Source organism: Echinops telfairi, unplaced genomic scaffold, assembly GCF_000313985.2.
Source record: "Echinops telfairi isolate 266 unplaced genomic scaffold, ASM31398v2 ScPeMD7_9;HRSCAF=40, whole genome shotgun sequence".
Classification (NCBI taxonomy): domain Eukaryota; kingdom Metazoa; phylum Chordata; class Mammalia; order Afrosoricida; family Tenrecidae; genus Echinops; species Echinops telfairi.
This window is the reverse complement of record NW_022103906.1, coordinates 98,146,096-98,166,270: the sequence shown is the minus strand read 5'-3', so window position 1 is coordinate 98,166,270 and position 20,175 is coordinate 98,146,096. Positions and strand designations below refer to the sequence as shown.

At 42.9% G+C, this 20,175-nt stretch overlaps 1 protein-coding gene across 1 annotated transcript in view; it reads right to left on the bottom strand.

Moving 5' to 3' along the window:
• The window catches only part of YWHAQ (tyrosine 3-monooxygenase/tryptophan 5-monooxygenase activation protein theta), a 30,469-nt gene extending 10,300 nt beyond the window's left edge, over positions 1 to 20,169 (bottom strand). Inside the window, exon 1 of the mRNA XM_004696020.2 lies at positions 19,874 to 20,169. Coding sequence (XP_004696077.1) covers positions 19,874 to 20,167 — 294 coding nt within the window. The 5' untranslated portion in view covers positions 20,168 to 20,169. The remainder of the gene's footprint in view (positions 1 to 19,873) is intronic.
• Positions 20,170 to 20,175: the final 6 nt, after the last annotated feature.

The following is a 20,175-nucleotide window of genomic DNA, read 5'->3' as shown; positions in this document are numbered from 1 at the left end:
ATACAGCTTAGCTTTGGGTGGTGGTGGTGGTTTTGTTTTTTTGGAGGGGGGTACTCCCTCATATAGCTAAAGCAAGAAACTATAATGTAAAATAAAGTACACTTCACTCTTGTCATTGTCCTCAGTCACTTGGTCAGGTAAGATGAGATCCCCCAAAGGAGAAGGCCATTATTTTAAAGCTACTCAGGTCCTTTAAGAGCTAGTACTACTTTGTGATCAAATGCAGTCGTTCACTCACTTCCCTGACATGGAGCAGATGCTGACTCACAGGGACCCCATAGCACAAGGCAGAACTGGCCCTGTGAGTGAGTTTCTGAGATGGTCACTCTTTCAGGGGGTAGAAAGCCCCGTTTTTCTCCTGAGAAATGTAGTAGCTAGAATGAGAGCTTGGGGCGGAGTAGAAACAAATTCAGAAGTTAGCGCCAATCCTTCCAAAGTCACTCCTGCCAGGTATGCAGCTGTTCCCAACGACTCAGAATGCACTCGCTGGCATTTTCCTTCCCAGACTGAATATCCTAAACAGCGACGTAAGGACACAGCCATTTAGAAGTGAACTCCAAGTTTTCTCTTCTAATATGATTAGCTTTGATTAGGGCTTTGTTGGGCTTGTCTAAGGTGGCTTGTGCATGACTTCCATCCCGGGTTTCCTGCCAGGTATCAAGGTTCTCTGCCAGATGGCACCAGCCCTCTGTGAAGGCACAGAGGAACTCTGTCTGTCACACGCAGCAGAGGTCGCTATATCAGCCCAATTGAAAGACAATGAAATCTGTTTCGTGTATTATCGATCAACATGGCCAAGGCCGCATCTGATATGATGAATACAAGCACAGGCTCTTCTTAAGGCGCTTAAGGTAATGACCTAGTTGTACACCTTAACTTACTCTTTTTTAAATACAGACCAGAACGGAGGAAAAAACAAACAGAAAAGTGGCTCCCTAGGCATAGCTGAAGAAGCCCCAGTCCTTCCTCCTATACATCTTTCATGTTAATAAAGTCCCAGCTCACCCTTATAAACCCTTCAATCAGCTGAAGTTATGAGCTTGGAGGGCTTGGAGGACTGAGCCCGGGATTCCCTCCAGCGCTGGCAGTGCTCCTGGAGCATCGGAGGGAATTGGAGAGAGGTCATGTACTACCCCAAATCACAAGATGAACCAGTAACTGAAGACACTCTATGCCAGAGACATAGTAAAGTCAAAGTAAAGACAGGTCACTGTATAGTGGCTTTAGAAAATGCAAAGAGATCTAAGAATATGCTTAACTTCAGAAAAACAAGATGGATATGAAAAAAAGGTGATCCTCAAAAAGCTGTAGACAACTGTTTTAAGGAACGAAATTGTTAAGAGATACTGTCCTCAATTTAATACAGTAACTATTCCTTTAACTCCTCTCTTTTAGAAAGAAAAGGCTAAGACTAATAATGAACCTCCAACGCTAATTCTATCTGTAGAAAAAAATTAATTTTGTATGTTAAAGGCCATCACTTCAACAGATTTCTCCAATTCATTTGGTAATATTCTGTAGCATAAAACAAACCAAAATTATCTTTTTACCCTAAGTTCATTTATAAGCGACTTGTTTTATAGACCACCTGCTCGTCTCTCACCAGTCTTTTTTTTTAACCATAGATTCTTTATATACAGAATTGTGCTTTAAAACACAAGCAAAATAAGTAACAAGAAATCAGAGTCTAAGGAGTTTCAATTTCCTGTTAACCTAAAGAAAATTCATTAATAAGCACATTATTCATGTCAATCTTTAACTTTAGGATATGTCTTTTACTCTCAGATTAATAAGCACACATATTAAAATAAAAGAACGAGTATACTATATCCATTCATTAAAATACATACAAACATTGGATATGTGCTAAGCTGCAGTTGGAGCATCTTAAATGTTTCGCTTTCTTGGTGAACAACCCATTAAGGCGATTTTAGGAAGGACGACAAGCACGAGGGTGAACACCTTGTCCACGTCACACAGACGCAAGCCAGGGTGCTTGCCCCAAGCCCAGAAAAGAGAAAATGCTACATTCTACAGTAGAGCATATTTAAGGTTTTGGCTTTCAGTTAGAAATATACTTAACCACTTCTATCACATACAGTAAGGAGAATCCAGGCAGCCTCCAGGGTAGGGACAGCAGGTTTACAGACAATTCTTACCTGGTGTCCTTTAAACCTGTCCTGTCAGGGCCTACGAAGCAAAATAGGGACAGCCTTGAAGTTGCACCAATTACAGGTGGAATGTCAATCTGAGCCTGTAATGCAGCAGACGCAGAAATGGAATAGTGAGCCCTTTCAGAACTCCGGCAAGTGATAGGTAAGAGAGAGCCACAGTGCTCCTTCAAGGCAAGGATGGCAAGGCGTGCCTTACATACTTTGGACACGTTGCCAGGAGAGACCAGACCTTGGAGAAGAGCATCATGCTCGGTAAAGTGGAGGGCAGCAAAAAGAGGAAGGCCCTTGAGATGGGTGGACACAGTGGGCTTATGCCACAATGGGCTCAGGCATAGGTGCAATTGAGGCTGACGCAGGACTGGGCAGTGTTTGTTCTGTTGTGCATGGGGACACTATTGGTCAGAACCAACTCCATGGCACCTAACAACAACAACATCATCATCATCATCATCAAAAACAGGTGGAGAGCCACACACATGCTAACTGACAGGCACCCATCACTGAGCTGGGCAGTACTTTTGTGGATTGTGTTCAAAACTGCATGTCTCGTGATTTGGTTGCTATGCAATGCATAAACTGCCCTTCTCGGCTGTAAGAGGGCTTTCACCAAAATTGGTGAAGAATAATTAATGTGTCATGTCTGTCAGAAGGAAAGAACAAATGTGTCTTGGAAGTGCAGCCAGAAGGGTGGATGGTGAGCCTCTGACTCATACTTTGGATATGTAATCAGAAGGGACTACAAGAATCAGCAAAGAAGAGAAAGAGCCTGTGGTAGTTATCGTATATAGCTGAGCATAAGCCAACCCGAGTATCAGCCGAGGAACCCAATTTTACCACAAAAACTGCATCCAAAAATGTGCTGAAAAACTAGGCTGATACATGAGTATATATGGTAGATAATTTCATGTCAGCTTAAAGTGCAGGAGTGGAGTCTAGCCTGTCAATCAGGTCACAGCCTGATGGTGCCTCCTGTGGGCGTGACCTCCTCATAAGGAGGGTCCTGGGAACCTCCCCTGACCCCACCCCACCTCTGCCTTCACCTTCTTGTTGAGACCTTCGTGGGCCACCTTCATTGGGTCCACACAACTCTTGCACCCAAAGGCCTGTGATCTACCTGCACTCTGCATCATTGCATGTGGCTGCCAAAATCTGAAGGGTTTATGGGCTAGCATCAGACTTATGGATCAGATAGGGATGTTTCCCTGATATACAATTACTTCTTGATGTAAAGCTCATTCTTATACCTATGAGTGTCACTCACTCGACTTATTTCTCCAGTCAACCTGGCCCACAGACACAATGACTGTACTGTGGGGAGGGCACACACCAGGTGGGCTCTCCTGTTCAATGAGGGGTCGCTAGGAGCTAGAACTGACTCAGGAGCACCTAGCCAGCCTGTGCTGTTCAGTACAGCAGAGCAGCTCCTGCGCACAGGAAACCTGGCCAGTCTGCATGGAGGTGAGCTGCACGCATTTAGAAGAGGCCCTGATGAGGCAATGATTAAGCACTCAGCTACCAACCCAAAGGTCTGCAGTCTGAACCCACGGGCCACTCACAACAATGGCGCCCTAACACTCTTTTATATTATGCAAATATAACCTTTAAAGCTAACACTAGTATTACGATGAGGGATGCTAGGGGCTCCGGTGACAACGTTTAAGCAATCAGTAGCTAACCAAAAAGCCACCAGGAGCACTACAGGAACCAGGAGCCTGTAATCTGTTCCCATGGGAAATCCCAGCTGTCACGTAGGGCTGCAACGGGCCGGAACCGACTCCAGGGCACAATATTGACTATCCCGAAAGGAGACTGAGGCAGTAACAAATCTACACACAATTTAAACAAACCAATCACCTAATGAAAATACAAACATAAAAGTCATCAACTGACAAAACAATGCTCCTATGTCCAGCATAAGAGACTCATCTGCTCACCCGGAGACCCACCCTGACTGTGACTGTCACAGCCGTCACCACAGACTCACACAGTGAATTGTATTGGTGACTCAACAAAAGAAAGTCTGACTAACAGTGTTTCGAAAATAAGTTGCCAAGAAATACAAATATAAACAAAATTCTCAATAAAATTCTTTCTAATGCAGTACTCCAGCGGTTCTCAACTTATGGGTCGCAACCCCTTTGCGAGTCAAATGACCCTCTCACAGGGGTCACCCAATTCATAACAGTAGCAAAATGACAACGATGAAATAGCAATGAAAATAATTGTATGGTTGGGGGTCATCACAACACAAGGAACTGTATCAAAGGGTTGCAGCATTAGGAAGGTTGAGAACCACTGCTCTACTCTTTACAGAAAAAAACCCTTTCATGAGAGAAACGGGCATTCCATAAAGAGAACCCCGCCCACCCATGGATCCAGGAGTTTTTCATATTCCATGTGTTCTAATTCATCACTACCACGATGCTCCCCCAATTTCTGGTCTATGGGGGTTCCTTCAAGCCATAAGTACTAGTTACTTAGATAAGAAAGCATGGGCATTAAGATGTGCTCGCTGTTTCTAAACTCTTTCGATGAAAAGAGCCAGGAAATATATTTTTGAAAGATCATAACCTCATACTGATGTCTTCTATTCAAAGTAACAATACAGGGCAGTCTTCTCATTAGTCTTTTCTTTACATACTATGAGAATCTGGTTCCTGTTAAGACAGGAAGCACATGAGAACCACACAAATACAAATTCTCCCTTCCTTGGGTTGTTAAACTGATTCAGTTCCTTCCTGTCCACTTCCTTGCAGATATTCTCAACATTTAAAATCCATGTATGTTCCCCTCTCATCCATGTTAACATCTTACACATTACGCTACACCTCTCCCCATGTGTGACACTTCCGTTGAGCTTATGCCTTACTTGTTACATGACAAATGATATTAATTTGACATTCTTTAAGACTAGGCAGTATTTTACTGTATGGACGTAAAATAATTACTTAAAAAAGTACCTTCTTGCGAACAATTACGTTGTTTCCAATCTTTCCCCCTCCACTTTAAAAATACAAGTCTACTTTTAGAATTATAAAAAGGGTAGCACATTATGAGAGAGTCTGAATGGGAAGAATGGAGCTCCCATGTTTTAATTTGGAGCTTATCCCAATGGACATCCCCACTAGCAATGTGTCAATGTGCCTACTTCGCCACATCTTTCTGAATGCTTGGTATTATCAAACCCTTTATCTTTTTCAATCTAAAAGTAAAAGGTTATGTTATTATAATCTTTATTGGCAATTATTTAGGACACAAGATAAACTGTTTAGATATAGGGACAGTCATACATTGCTAGTAGGAACATAAATCGGGGCTATTGCCAGGGGGGAGAGTAAAATACGTTACCTTAAGGGACGACCAGGTGTATAATTATTCATTGTTGGAGATATTAAAAAACAGAAGCCCAGAAGAAAAAGCAATTTGCTTATTAACTGAATTTTATTTCTCTCAAATGGTGTTGAAATCCTAACACCAGTCCAGGCAGTCCCCGATGATAGACAAATCCTATTCCTAAACAAATAAATCCTATTCCTAAAGTTGAATTTGTGCATAAACTGAAGTTAGTATCTAATGTCAGTCCAAAGCAAATAAATAAAAATTAAGGACACACTTCCAAATGCACTGAAACACCTTACACTGCTCCACTGTGCAAAGTATCACCCATCTGTTATTATGAACCATTGTATGTACCCAAAATTTTTATTCTCTTTTCCGGGTTGTGTTCCATTAACTGTGTGTACATGTAACCCGATAGTTTGTAATCCAAGGTTGCCTGCACTTGTAAACAGTACTCTATATGGAAATGTGGGCTTCATTTGTTATGTTAATGAGCTCATACCAGAAACAGGGCTGTCCTAAAACCTGATCGTGTCTAAATTATTTATAAAGGGAAAATTGACACAGAGATATACCAAGGAAGTTAGGCAGACAGCAGATAAGAGGGCAGAAGCGCAGAGGGAGCGATAGGCCAGGCCCCAGTTGGGACTTCTGCTCCTGAAAGGTGCTCCCTGCAGCACTTCTGTTACCACAACACTGTTAGCCACTAACACACCAACCAGAAACAGACGCCACAGTGCATCTGCACAAGCCTGAAGAACCGAAAGGGACTCTCAAAGCAAAGATGGAGAGCTCACAACCTACAAGAGGATTGAAGGAGCCCTGGTCACCGATCCTAGCTAACAAGTAGCAAGATAGCGCATCTCTTTGTGGGCTTTCTATTTTGTAGGGGGAGGGCTTCTCATGAAAAACCTGGAACCCAAACCCATGCTTTGTACAGGAATTTCCCAAATTTTTACTTCAGGCAGATGTGCAAACAGACACAGATACAGTGGTACCTAAAAACTTAAAAGAACAGTGTGAACAGAATACTGTAAAAATGATTAAAGAAGCTTTTAAAGATTTATAGAGATGACCTTATTATTCATGGGGGCAGTGGATTGCTTTCAGGAGCCCACTGATACCAAAATCCTTGGATGCTCAATATATTTATTTCAAATGGCATAGTGCTTGCATTTATAACAACCCTTCCCCCTTTGTAAATGCACCTGCTGCTTCCTCATCTTTGAGAGGTTGCTTTGACCATTTACTGGTAATTATCAATAATTTTGATCCCTGGTCCATCATAGCCCTTAGATAAGCAGGGTCAATTGTGCTTTAATGTTTATATATTAAATATATATGATGCTCAGACCTAGGTTCAAAATAATGGGGGATAAAGAAGTCATTTCACCAAAGAAGACATGCAAGGAGTGAGCCAAAACCAACTCGCTGCCACTGAGTCCATTCTACCTCACAGCGACTCTACAGGTCTGAGCCGAACTGCTCCACAGGTCTCTGAGGAGCCACGGGTGTGTTCAAAGCGTTGACCTTGCAGTGGTTAGCAGTCCGATGACTAATCCACTACACCACCAGGGCATCTGAAATGGCCAAAAAGCCACAATCAGTTGATCCAGACTCATATAAAGGCTTTCGGAGACTATAATCTATCCAGAAGCAGACTGGAGGATTTGAACTGCCAACCTTGTGGTTAGCAACACAGTGCCTAACACCACAGTGCTCTACCAGGCTCCTTAGAACTATGGTGTGATCCAGCAGTGTGACACAAACACACACAATGTTCACTGCAATACTAACCCACACGAGTCAACTGGCAGCATCAATCCAAACGACTATCAGCAGTACCACAAACCACTGTGGTACCTACACACAATGGACTCTTAACTCATCCAGAGACATCTAAGAGAAAGCAGCATCAGGAATGGAGGAAGACTCATTCACAACCCATGATAAGCAGATGGCACAAACTTGCTTGCTGAAAGCAAAAACAGACCTGAAGCACTTACTGATGAGGATCAAAGACTAAAACCCCTCCAAAGGATTACACCTCAATACAGAGAAAACCAAACACCTCACAACCGAGTCAGTAAGCCACATGATGATAAATGCAGAAAAACCTAAAGTTGTCAAGGATTTTCATTTTACTTAGATCCATCATCAATGCTCATAGGAGCAGTAGTTAAAAAACCAAATCATACTGACCTGGGCAATTCTGCTGCAAGACTTCTTTAAAGTGTTAAAAAGTGAAACTTCACTGAGGATTAAGGTGCACCTTACCCAAGGCATGGCATTTTCATCTACTACGTATGCACATGGAAGTTGAACAATGAAACAGGAAGACTAAAGAATTGATGCCTTACCGTGTTGGCAAAGAGCAGTGACTACACCATGGGCTGCCAGAAGAATGGACAATTTTGTCTTAGAAGTACAGCCACAATGCTCCTTGCTTTAGAGCAGGAGCGGCCAGTCCCTGGGGCAAGACCATCATGCCAAGTGAGCAGAAAAAGAGGAAGCCTTTCGATGAGATGGACTGACATATTGCAGCAACAGTGGCTGTTAACAATGGGTTCGAGCCTAACAACTGTTAGACTGGCATAGGTGTAGGATGATACTGTTTCCTTCAGCTACGCACAGGGTGCCAATGATGGCACCTAACAAAGTAAAATATTGTTGATTCTCTTCCTACTATTCAATTTTCTGTTCTCTCAATTACTGTTCAATTTTCTGTTTCTGATAGTGGTTACGAGTTGGGTTGGTAACTGTGAGGTTAGCAGTTCAAAAACACCAGCCGTTTTGCAGGAGAAAGCCTTTCTACTCCTACAAAGTTATCTTCTGAAACTCGGGGGGGGCCACTACCGCAGCCTACAGAGTCACGATGTGTTGGAATCGACTCAAAGGCAGTGAGTTTTGAAGAGTAAACATGCCTTCCTGGAAGAAAGGAGATTAATGTCAGCATCAATATAATACTGTTTTTTGGTTTTTAGTATAAAAACTTCAATTGAAAATGTTCACATTTTTGGAGTTTTAGTCTAAAAGTAACAAAAGGTCTAACACTGAGCACTGGCTGGAGTTACCTGTGACTGTAAAGTTCTGTTGTCAACTAGACGAGGCTATGGTGCCTGGTTGTCTGGTAAAGCACTTGTCTAGTACAGTCCTGGTGTTGGATAATCGCTGAACTGTGAACTGCCAAGGTAAGCTTTTCAAAACCACAAGCTGCTCCATGAGAGAAAGTTGAGGCCATCTTTCCTGCAAAGTTTTAAAGTCCTGGAAAGTCTACATAGTGGTCACTGAGCAGGAATTAACTTGAGGGCAGTGGATCAGTTGTAGCTATAAAGCAATCATGTATGATCACGTCAGATGGCTTCAAGCCAAGCAGATTACCTTGTTATGTGGTGGATGCCTTGCTAGAGAACCTATGTCCAAAAAGGAGCTTCCCATGGGTGAATTCTGTCTCCAGGCTATCAAAAAAAAGAGTCAAACTCACTGCAATCGAGTCAATGTTGACTCATAGTGACCAATGTGGGGGCTGTACCTGTGAACACAAGCATAAATAAAGCCCAGTCTTTCTCCCAATGAGCTGCTGGTGGTTTTGAACTGCCAACCATGCAGATCGCAGTCCAATGTGTAACCACTACACTACCACAGATACTTGTGTCCAGGCTATAAATAGTCTTAGTTCTTATGTTGCCTGACGCTCACATGAGCCGATTTCTCTTCAAGTAAATCAGTATTTGCCTCTGTTGATGTGGGTACATACCACTGGTTCTGTTTATCGAGAGCACTCAAATTAAGGGACTCAATGTCAGATAATTACAATGGACTCCTCAGAGTGTAAGCTCCAAATGAATATGTATCACTGTAGATACAGTGAAGCCAAAAGAAAAACATCAAACTAACAAGCCAGAAAGTCATCCATGCAATCATGTGGTTATTTTTGTGGTCAAATAAAATACGGAGCCAAAAGGTAAATAGGCAGAGGGGGAGGGAGAAAGCAAATGGAGGGAAAAAAAACAAAAATCCAAAGCTCAAAGAAAAAAGTTCCATCTATCTCTCCCTTCTTTGAAAATTTCTAAACCTTCCTCCTGGTCAATAAGATCTCTAGTTGCTACCATGCCACAACAAAGGCAAAGTGATCACTAATTACAGTAGTACAGTGAACCCTCACCACTTCGCGCTTCGACTTCTGCGGCTTCACTCTATCGCGGTTTTTGCGTAACAGTGCATGCTCTGTCATTACTGCCACTGATTGGCTCATACTGTACACGCTTGATGCCATAAATAATATAATAAATGATAATTGTAACGTCCAAAATGTTTTATTGTATTTTCCCTTTTTCGTTTAATAAATTGGGTAATACGAGTGTAATGGTGACTAAAGGGTGTTTTTTCATGTCCTCTATGCTCTAACTACGAAAATATTTGATTTACAAATAAGGAATCCTACTTCGCGGAAATTCATTTATCATGGTAGGGTCTAGAACCGATTAACCGCGATAAACGAGGGTTCACTGTATTGTTATCAACATCTGCTATAGCATTCACACAAATAAAAACCATACCACTGCCATCAAGCTGATCCAGACTTATAGTGACCCAGGAGGGCAGAGCAGACTGCACAGCGTTCCCAAAGCTGTAAACCTGTACAAGAGCAGACAGTCTCATCGTTCTCCTGCGGAACAGCTGGTGCATTTAAATTACTGATCTGGTGGTTAAGAGCACAGTGTTTAACTCACTGCACCACCAGGGAGGGCTCCGTATACATATTACCGTGTTCCTTTAAGGGGCAAAAATAAGATCCCCCTAATCCTTTTCAAACACAAGTATCAAAAGAACAGGACAAATGTTGGCTTGGTCATAAGTAATGCTAGATTAGACAAGCATCCTGATAGGGATGTTCTAAGTAACTAAAAATAGGTCAACATTCTTTCACAAAATAATGAGAACAAAGGTAAGGAAGAGCACACAATACATGACAGAAACAAAAGATAGGTAGTCGTAGTCGCACGATGCTGAAAAAGTTGTGGGAAAATTAGTGTGGACTGTTACCCACTTAATCAGGGCACAGCCCTGAATTTCTTGGGAGTATGGCCTACTAGGTATCTGTAAGCGAATGTGGCGGGGAGCTTCACCTCTTGTAGTCTGTGAGCTGAATCTGGCTCATCGACCTCCATTTGACCTGCTGTCTTGGATTCTCTGCACCCACCAACAGCTGTGGTCTCACTGCTTCCAGGTTCATCAGCCTTAACTGCTCCTTCAGTCAGGAAAAGCCTGAAGTTTAACATGTGATCCACAGACCTGAACCCGACTAGGCTCACCTGCTACCACAACTATGCGAGTCACTTCATCTGATACAAATTTATTTCGATGTGTGTGTATGTATGTCACTAGCTTGCTTCTCTTAAAGAACCCAGCTTAACACAATCTCATATGCCATCGGTTAAGTAATCAGGAATCTATTTTGTATGGTAATGATATGGAAAATCTGAAAGCAATTAATTATTCCCCCTTAACATCTTTACAAGCAAATGAGTATATACAGAAAAGATGACAAGGAGTTGCTTCTGGTTCCAGAGCATGTATTTATTTATTAAAAAAAACCACATTCTTCCTAGATTCTATAAGAAGGAACATTTAGAGAAAAGAAATATCTTGAGAATGAGTATTATGAGAGGATCTTACAATGAAAGACAGTGGGAACAGAAAGATCTAGTATTTAGTTTGAGTTCCAAGCTAACTAGCTATGTAATGGGGTAAATCAATATGCTTCAGTTTTCTTATAGGTAAATAGTAAATACTCGTCTCATCTATGTACAACCTCAGGAACAGTACGAAGTAACAGATGGGAAAACCGTAGTGGACTACGGGTTATAACTGATTCCAGAATAAACATACCCAAACCCAGTGCCACTGAGCTGATCCAGACTCTCAGCAGCCCTGGACGGGGTTTCTCAGACTCCACGTCTTTATGGGCACACAGAACCCCTGCCTCTCCCAGGTGGCAGCTGGCCGGTTGGGAGCACCAACCTTGCAGTCAGCAGCCCCGTGCAGAAACCAGAGGGCCCTCAGGCCTCCTTATGGAATAAATACAGTAGCACTGAGGTTACATTTCAAGCATGCATGTGATTTCAATACACAGAAACGTGAAAGGCATTACAACTAAGAACAGCTAGTGGAGGGGGTATTAAAATAAATATTGAATATCACGGGCAATTTAATTGACAAACAAATTTCCCTTACGTAAATTGAATCCCAAATGAACTCTGATTCTCATGCCATCCAAGCATCTCACCAATCACCCTAGCTTCTCTCTACTCACAGAACCTAGGACTCTTATTACATGCACTGTTTTTAGTGGTCACGGATTCCAATTCATGGAGATCCCAGTGTGCAGAGTAGAATCACTCCATAGGGTTTTCAGAAAGCTGCCAACATCGTAATGAAGTAGTTGAATGCTTTACTCTTTGTGCCACCCACAACAAACAGAAACTCATCGCCACGGAACAGCTCTTGTGAGGTTCCACGACTGTGAACCTCCACAGGTGTATAAAGTCTCTTCCCCCACAGAGCAGTTGTTGGGGTTAAACTGCTGGCCTTGCGGTTAGCAAATCAATGAGCAACCCACTAGGCCATGAGAGACTGCTATTACATGCATATCTCTATTGAAACACGTTAGTACAATGTATTTATATATTTGACTCCACTAACCCAGCAGCAACTTGACAGCAGACACACTGTTCTAATCATTTTCTTTCTCTCCTATCTAAGCAAGGCGGCCTGGTGGCACAAAGGGTTAAGCACCAGGCTGCTATGGACGGGCAAGGCTGTCAGTTCAAACTCATCAGCTATCCCACGGGAAAGAGATGACGCTGTCAGCTCCCATGAAGACTCACAGCCTTGGACACTCTCTAGAGCAGCTCTGCTCTGCTCTAGCGGGTCACTATGAGTAGAACGGACTCAATGGCAGTGGGTTTAGTATCTCAACATTTGTCCCCAGCCAAGTTTTAAGATGTACGCAAGGCAATCTTGGCTTTAAGAAACTTACACACTAACAGAAAAATAAGGGAGTTAGATATTTATTGAACTATAAGATTCCGCAAAACAGAGATCCCCATTGTGATCTTAAATTAGAAGTGTTTGGGGCCCACTCTAGCTAGAGACAGTACCTATAGTCACACTTAACACAAAAAACAAGCAAACTCATCGCTGTTACTGCCATTGGTTCAATTCTGACCTCTAAGGCAGACCCTTGTTTCAAATCCTTGCACTAATTTTGTAATGTTGACCAATGTGACGTAAAGTTTCAAATGCCCATTTCTTGTAACTTTCAAACAGAAGTACTGTAAACGTGACATGTGGAAACGTGTTGTGAGCTGCCGAGCTCATTCGTCCTCACAGTGACTCTCCATGACTAAGCAGAACTGTGCCACAGGACTTCCAGGCCGTGAGCTTCACAGGAACAGATGATCGCTGGACTGCTGGGTTTGAACAACCAACCTTTCAGGGTACCAGTGCTATAATGTGTTTAAAACAGTGCTCTTGCTGGTGCTAAGTCACCACCCAGTAGTTTCTGATTTGAAATGACAAACTTGCTAACAGAATACATGCCGACCAGTGATGTGCCATCCCCGAACGTTGCCAAGGAAAGTGCAGCAACTGTCCATCTGTCCTGCAGAGTTTCTCTGACTCCTTATCAAATATGGTGTCCTTTTCTAGTGAATGATGGATCTCTGCTGGAGGAGTCTGGCGGCGAGGCAGTTCCGTGTGGGCTGTGAGTCTCTGAGTCAGGCCTGGGCTCTCTACTCCTGTGACCAGCTGCAGTCCTGGAGCCTCACAGGGTCACTGTGCGGCAGCCTGGACGTGATGGCTGTGAGTTGGCTTTGGATCAATCCTGATGACGTCCACTGTAGGGCAACGTGAAGTCTCACTGTCCTTGCTTCTAAGGAGCATTCTGGCTGTATTCTCTCCCCCAAATTCACCTGTTGTTCTGGTAGCCCCAACTAGTACAGTGACACCTCGGTGTCAAACTCAATTCATTCCAAATTCATGTTCAAATGCCAAAGTTTGAAAACTAAGCATATTTTTTATAAGAAATAACTAAAAACCGAATAACTGGCCCTGAGGCCCACCAAAAATTATACTTAGAAGTTCGCTTTGGAGGCTTTTTGCCTTCTCACCTGTCTCAGATATGGTATAGTCATCAAATGGTTTCTGATTTATCCAAATTAACAGCGATTTTTCAGCCTCCTAGATGGTCTGGGTTCATTATTCCTGGTTAACAATTTCCACACCCTTTTGCGGCATCACAGTATCTCCCCCCCAAATGGCGATAATGCCAACTCAGCCACTGTTGTGCTCCGCCTTTCACAATGTCTCCCTCTTCCTTTGACTCTGCTGTGGTTCTCAGTTTCCACTAGGCTTTACTGCTGGTATCACTAACTGCCTTTGGAGTCATGGTTATGATATTTTACGCAAACAGTAATAATAAAAACAAAAGCACAACGACGCAAGCTGTACGCATCAACACAAACACTGCATGCTGTCTGAGTGAAAGCGGAGCTGAGACTGAAGTGTCACCCCTTGGCGTCAGCAGCAAGATTCCACGCATGCTCACTCACTCTCGGCCGGACAGGTTTTTTCAAGCCAGAGTCTCCAGCAGTGTCAAGTTCGAGCGTGGAGCGGTTCAACAATCGCTGCATATTCAGTATTCCTCACCAACACACCTGTTGGAATGTATCAATTCTCCTTTGGCCTTCCTTTTTTCATTGTACACCTTTCGCATGCATATGAGATGGTTAAAATTACCACGGTTTGGGTCACACACCTTAGTCATCCAAGCAACATTTTTGCTTCTTACAATTTTAAAAAGGCTTTTCTCGATAGTTCTTAGTACTTAGAAAATGCTCAATAAATGCCAGTAACTAGCCATTATTTTAACTGTAAGCCTATAAATCAGTTACCATCACCACCAATTATAGACAAAGAAATAAAACAATAAGTTAGTAAAGCAACAATTCAAAATACTGATTCCAGAACCTGTATTTTTTCCTATTATACCAATAAAATGACATTAGAACTTACCTCATTAACTATCAAGGCAAGAATAACAATGGCAACTTAACAAAAGGACAAATAATCCAATCATGAAACAGTCCGAAGACTCGAACAGATATTTTAACCGCAGAGAACATTCAATTGGCTACCAAACATGAAGACACTCAGCATCTGATAGTATCAGAGAGATTTAAATCAAAACCACAAGTGACCATTATAGTCCCACTAGGATGGCTAAGATGAAAAAGCCAAAAGTAGAAACCACCCAATGCCCTCAGGACACGACTGGACACACAAAACGTGGTATGTGCAGCGGAACCCTAACGCAGCCAGTAGGCAGCATGGAAGGAAGTCTTGATGTATACTACAGTGACGGAGCTTGAAAGACACGCTGGACAAAATCAGTCAATCACAGAAGGGCAAATAGTGTATGACCCCCTATATAAAAAGGCATGGCAAGGCAAAGCACAGAGACCAGAGCCGATTTGCAGATACCATGGGCAGGAAGGAAAGGTGGGTTTAATGGGAATGGCGTCACACTGATTAAGACTAGGGTGAACAGGACTACTGTAACCCGTGTTCGTAAGCTGTCCGCTATAAAAAGGTGTTAAGGCAAAAGTTGCGTGAAAGGCATTCATGCTCATGAGTAGCCACATAAGATGCAAATACTGAGTCTCTTCCCATCTGAGGAAAGACTCGTGGAAACAACTATTCCAATGAGCTAATGGACCACGAAAACATTAGTCTCTTCAGCCCTGAGACAAGAAGCACCTAGATAGAGTGAGTTGGACAGAGTGGTGGAACCCGAGACTATGACCCTTGGTCACCTTTCAGGACTGGAACCGAGCAAACCCTTATGTTATAGAGTAATTTATAAGATCAAAAGGGCAACACTGCCCAGGGACAGAGGTCAGGAAGGAACGGAAATCGAGACTGGATAAGTGGATAAGCGACGGCACAGTGAGCAGACTGAAATGGATGAGTTGAAACAACATGTGGAAAAAACTTTTGAATATAAAACTCATGATCTCCACTGTAAACTTTCGCCGAAATCACAAAAATTTAAAAAGAATATACATGTATATATTCACAATGACAAAAAGGAAAAAACAGCAGCTGAGGCTGCTTACATACCACCAAACACCAACAACAAAATTTGGTTCCTTGGTTTTGGGGGCTTAGAGTCATGGTTTCATGGGACATCCCAGTTAATTGGACTAATAATTGTTTAATGCCTGTTCTTCCTCCTAGGCTGTTACGTAGTTTGGTCTCTATTCTTGGAGCAAGAGTCAAGAATAGGAGGAAGGCGTGTGGCTAATTTGCCTCCGTGGGAACAGCTGCCTCCTTTCCACTAGACTAGTAGGACATGAATGGTGACCGAAAGGGGAGAAATCCAGAAGAGAATCTCAAATTACCATGGATTCTAGACTTTATGAAGCTAAGGAAGATGGGCAAAGATTGCCCTGGTATAACCTTTAAACCGTAAACTAAAAATATCCCCTGCAGCCATCTTGAAGCCAGCCAACAGTATAGTTTAACTAGTCAAAAAAATGTCTGCCTTTAGCACTATGCTCTTTTAACGTAGATGTGGGCTCAGACTGTTAACAGGACCCTGAAGAATTAGACAGAGACCTTAAGGAGTGGTGTGTTTATGCCTTTGGGGAGGAACAGCTCATAAAAGAAGGGTGACAATGGTTACAGAACTCAAGTGTGTAATCAACGTCACTAAATTATACACATAAAAATTGTTGAGTTGGTGTAAGTTTGCTGTGCATATTCAACAAAAAACTAAATGACACTTAGGGTGTAAAAGAACATGTCCATCTTACTTCAAAAGAATAACCAGTATAAGAATCAAATTTTTATGAATTTACAAACCTAAGTAAATTCAAACATATTACTGAGTTAAGATTACAGAACTTTTATAGAAAGACACCATTCAGATTCTCTATATGCTATTTTAAGTGACTCTTTAAATCCCATGATGTAATTTCTCAAAGTGTTTACACAGTATACTAAAAGCCTACTGAAATCCGTCTCCTAAAAGCCTGCCCACAAAAAACATGGTGCTGTGGAGACTAAGGTACGCTGCATATTAACTATGTAAAAGGTAGATTTTTGAGCCCCAGTCCCAGCGGGCTTTGTGAAGCCCTTTTATTTCTTTACCCTTGCAATATCTTTTCAAGCTCTTAACAACCCCCAAAGGTCTTACATGCACGCTATTTAAGCTGCTGCACAACTCTTTTCCCCGTACGTTTCGCTCTCTCCATCATTAAATTCAATGACAGAAGCAGGGCACCACGTGTCTCTTTTCAGCATCCCGTCTACTGCTGACAGACGTTCTTCAATCTGGACTTTAAAGTACCTCTGGAGTCGAGAGAAGTGAGAGCAGAGGTGAAATAGCTTTCCAACTGCAAGTCAAGAGATGGGAATTGGAAGACACGGAGAAACAACCCAATCCTTCTCTGGCCTTAGAAGGCGTGGCCCTGAAACCAGACGTGGTTGATGAAGACTTCAGCCCAGGCCATTTTGGCCCTGACCTCCTCTGCTCTTCATAGTACTCACTTGGATTTCAGGGTTTCCTGCTGCCTTCCCAGTTTACCAAATGACTGACAAAAAGCTCGTCTGCCACGTCCACTTGGAACACCTGCCCCAAATCATCTGACCTCTAACCTATTTTATTTAAGAGAAAAAGGAATCTAAAAGGCTGCTATTTTGGATCAAAATTGTGGCTTTCTTCCAGGCCACTTTGTATTAGTCTTCTGAAATAAGTCAGTCTCATCTGCTTCCGCCACACGGAGTTCTCCTTCCTGGTCATCAAAAAACCCTTTCTCAGTACTCATGGAATTAGCAACTTCATTCCACTGTTCTCATTGTTGTAGGAGACTCATTAAATTATGAAAATGAATAGGCTTCAAAAAGATCATCGGAAAATAGAGTTAATGCTTAAAATATCAATATCTTTGTGAAGTTCATCCTGAAGTTTCTATTTCTTTCGTCCATAACTATACTTAAGTGTATTTTAGTCTATAAAATTTATGTGTATTTCTCCTTCGAAAACACACACACACACACACACACACACACACACACACACACACACACACAGGCTTCAAAAAGTTCATGGAAGCGTTCCATTATCTTAACATTTTCTTTTTCCACACATATTTTGAAGGTCTATTGTACATTATATAATTGTTCTCAGTGTTGTTCTCTTTCCCATCCTGTTTAGCACAATCCTGTGCACATACAAAATTTTGCCCCATTACTTATTACAGGTTGTATAGGCTGACCATCAAGCCACAATTAGTCTTTCATGCCATTTTGCTAATAGTTTTTTTTCAAATGCCTTAATGGGCAGATTAATCCAACAAAAAATACCTATAGTGTATTGGTATAAAACGGTTCAAAAGTCAGGGACTTCTATTGAAATGATGTGCCATGAAAGGTCTAGTCTTAAATGCTTCTCCCAACTAAGTGAACTCTTTCACGTCTCACTCACTGCCGGCTCAAAGCAACCCTACAGAACCCGGTGGACTGCCCCTGTGACTTTTCAGGACTGTGAGCGGACAACCCCATCTTTCTCCCTGGGAGCTAGTGGTTTCAAACTAAACTTCACAGATGGCAGTGTAACCGCTATACACCAGCGCTCCCCTCTTCCACTTAGGCCACCATATGAGCCACATACGAAATCAGACATTCCTTTGGCTCAAAGTTAATGTGCAAGAGAACAGAAAATCCTTATAGTGAATCTTTAATTGCTGCAGGCAAATGGCAGAGCACCCCCCTGCCCACCCCCCACCCCAACAACCTCATTACACAGAGTTCTTATGCATTTCTCCTTTAGGTAAGTCAACAATAACTATTACCAAAGGCTACTCTGTTAAATTAGCAAATTTCTTGTCACGGGCCACTTTAGTTCACAAAGCAAGTGTCTTCTCTTAGCCAAACAGAGAGCAGAATGGCAAGAACAGAGACAAATATAATACAATGTCTCACTAATAAACAAAATAAGCCCTAATAATACAGTTTTATCTTTTTTAGTAACCATCCAGAATGCCTCTGTATAGGTTCTTCAAATTGTTTCTATGAGAACAAGTTAAAGATGTCCATGTCTCTCTGTCTCTCTCTGTCTCTGACACACACACACACACACACACACACACACACACACACACACACGAATAGAGAAATTTGAAAAAGGTAACTTCCCATTTCCTCCTAAACAAAGAAACAAAAAATCCTATTTGCCTGTTCATCTTTCAGATCCTACCTGAAATACAATGTAGAACTCATCAAAAATCAGTATGCTCTTGTCGAAATGGCACTTAGAAAATACAGGTAAACCATATCAGTATTCATATTAGTAAAAACAACGCTTTTCATCATCAAAAACACTTAAGAGCTCCAGGATATAATGCAAGCATTTTTTAACTTAAAATTTATCGGACAAAAAAAAAAACAAAAACCGGTCCATGCAATGACAAAGCGAAAAGTGTCATCCATCTATCACCAAGAAGGGTGAATCACAGCAGTTTACTCCACCCAACAGCCAGTCACTTGCTCTGAGCAGTTTAAAACCTGGAAAGCTTTCTAGCTTACTTCGTGCCAGAAATGAGTTCATTTCAAAGATGAGCCTTTAAGAATAGCTATGCAGTGGCAGGGAAATATGAGTAAATACCAAAGTCCACCAGCACAGCATTCTGTTCTATCCCCGCCCCCCACACCCACTTACCACCCCATATCCCTGGTTTTTTAAGAGAAAAGCTCAGTAGACTCCATTGAGAAACGCAGTACATGCTCAAGGGTTCAAGGTTAAGCCCCATCACCGAGTTCCCCATGGCAGCGCTGCTGCTACCACTGCACACACCGTCTTACCCCAAAGGTGCCAGCCCCTTCTTTCAGCTCTCGGAAGCATCTGAGTTGATCAAAGAAAGGGCTCTCACCGATCTCTGTCAGCAGTGTCCCAACACCAGGAGCTTAACAGCTGTGCTAACCTACTAGGGTGCAAGCTAGTGTCCTGGTAGCTGCCGAAAGCAAAAGCAAGCAAACGACAAAAACCTCACCGCCATCGAGTCGATTCCCACTCATCGCGACCCCGAGGACCGGGGAAAGGCCCGTCCATCCTGGAAAACCCACCCGAGTATGACGAAGTGAAAGCACGTCTTAAAGACGCCTTCTCCCCGCCACTACAGGGGCAGGCCCGTCGCCCGCCTCTCTCCGATTCCCGTGAAATGCTCAGGGGCAGCCGAGACACAAAGGGGTCAAGGGGTCTCGGGGGCCCGCCACCCGGACCTGGCCGGACTCACCAGGACCGTGGTGCAGATGGACCGCAGCTCCGACTCCACTTTCTCCCGATAGTCCTTAATCAGCTGCAACTTCTTGTCCGAGGTGTCGGTTTTCTGCTCGATGCTCGAGATGACCCTCCAGGCCGAGCGGCGGCCCCCGACCACGTTCTTGTAGGCCACCGAGAGCAGGTTGCGCTCCTCGTTGGACAGCTCGGCCCCCTGCTCCGTCACGGCCTTCATGCAGGTGGCCATGTCGTCGTAGCGCTCGGCCTGCTCGGCCAGCTTCGCCTTCTGGATCAACTCCGTCTTCTCCATGGCGGGCG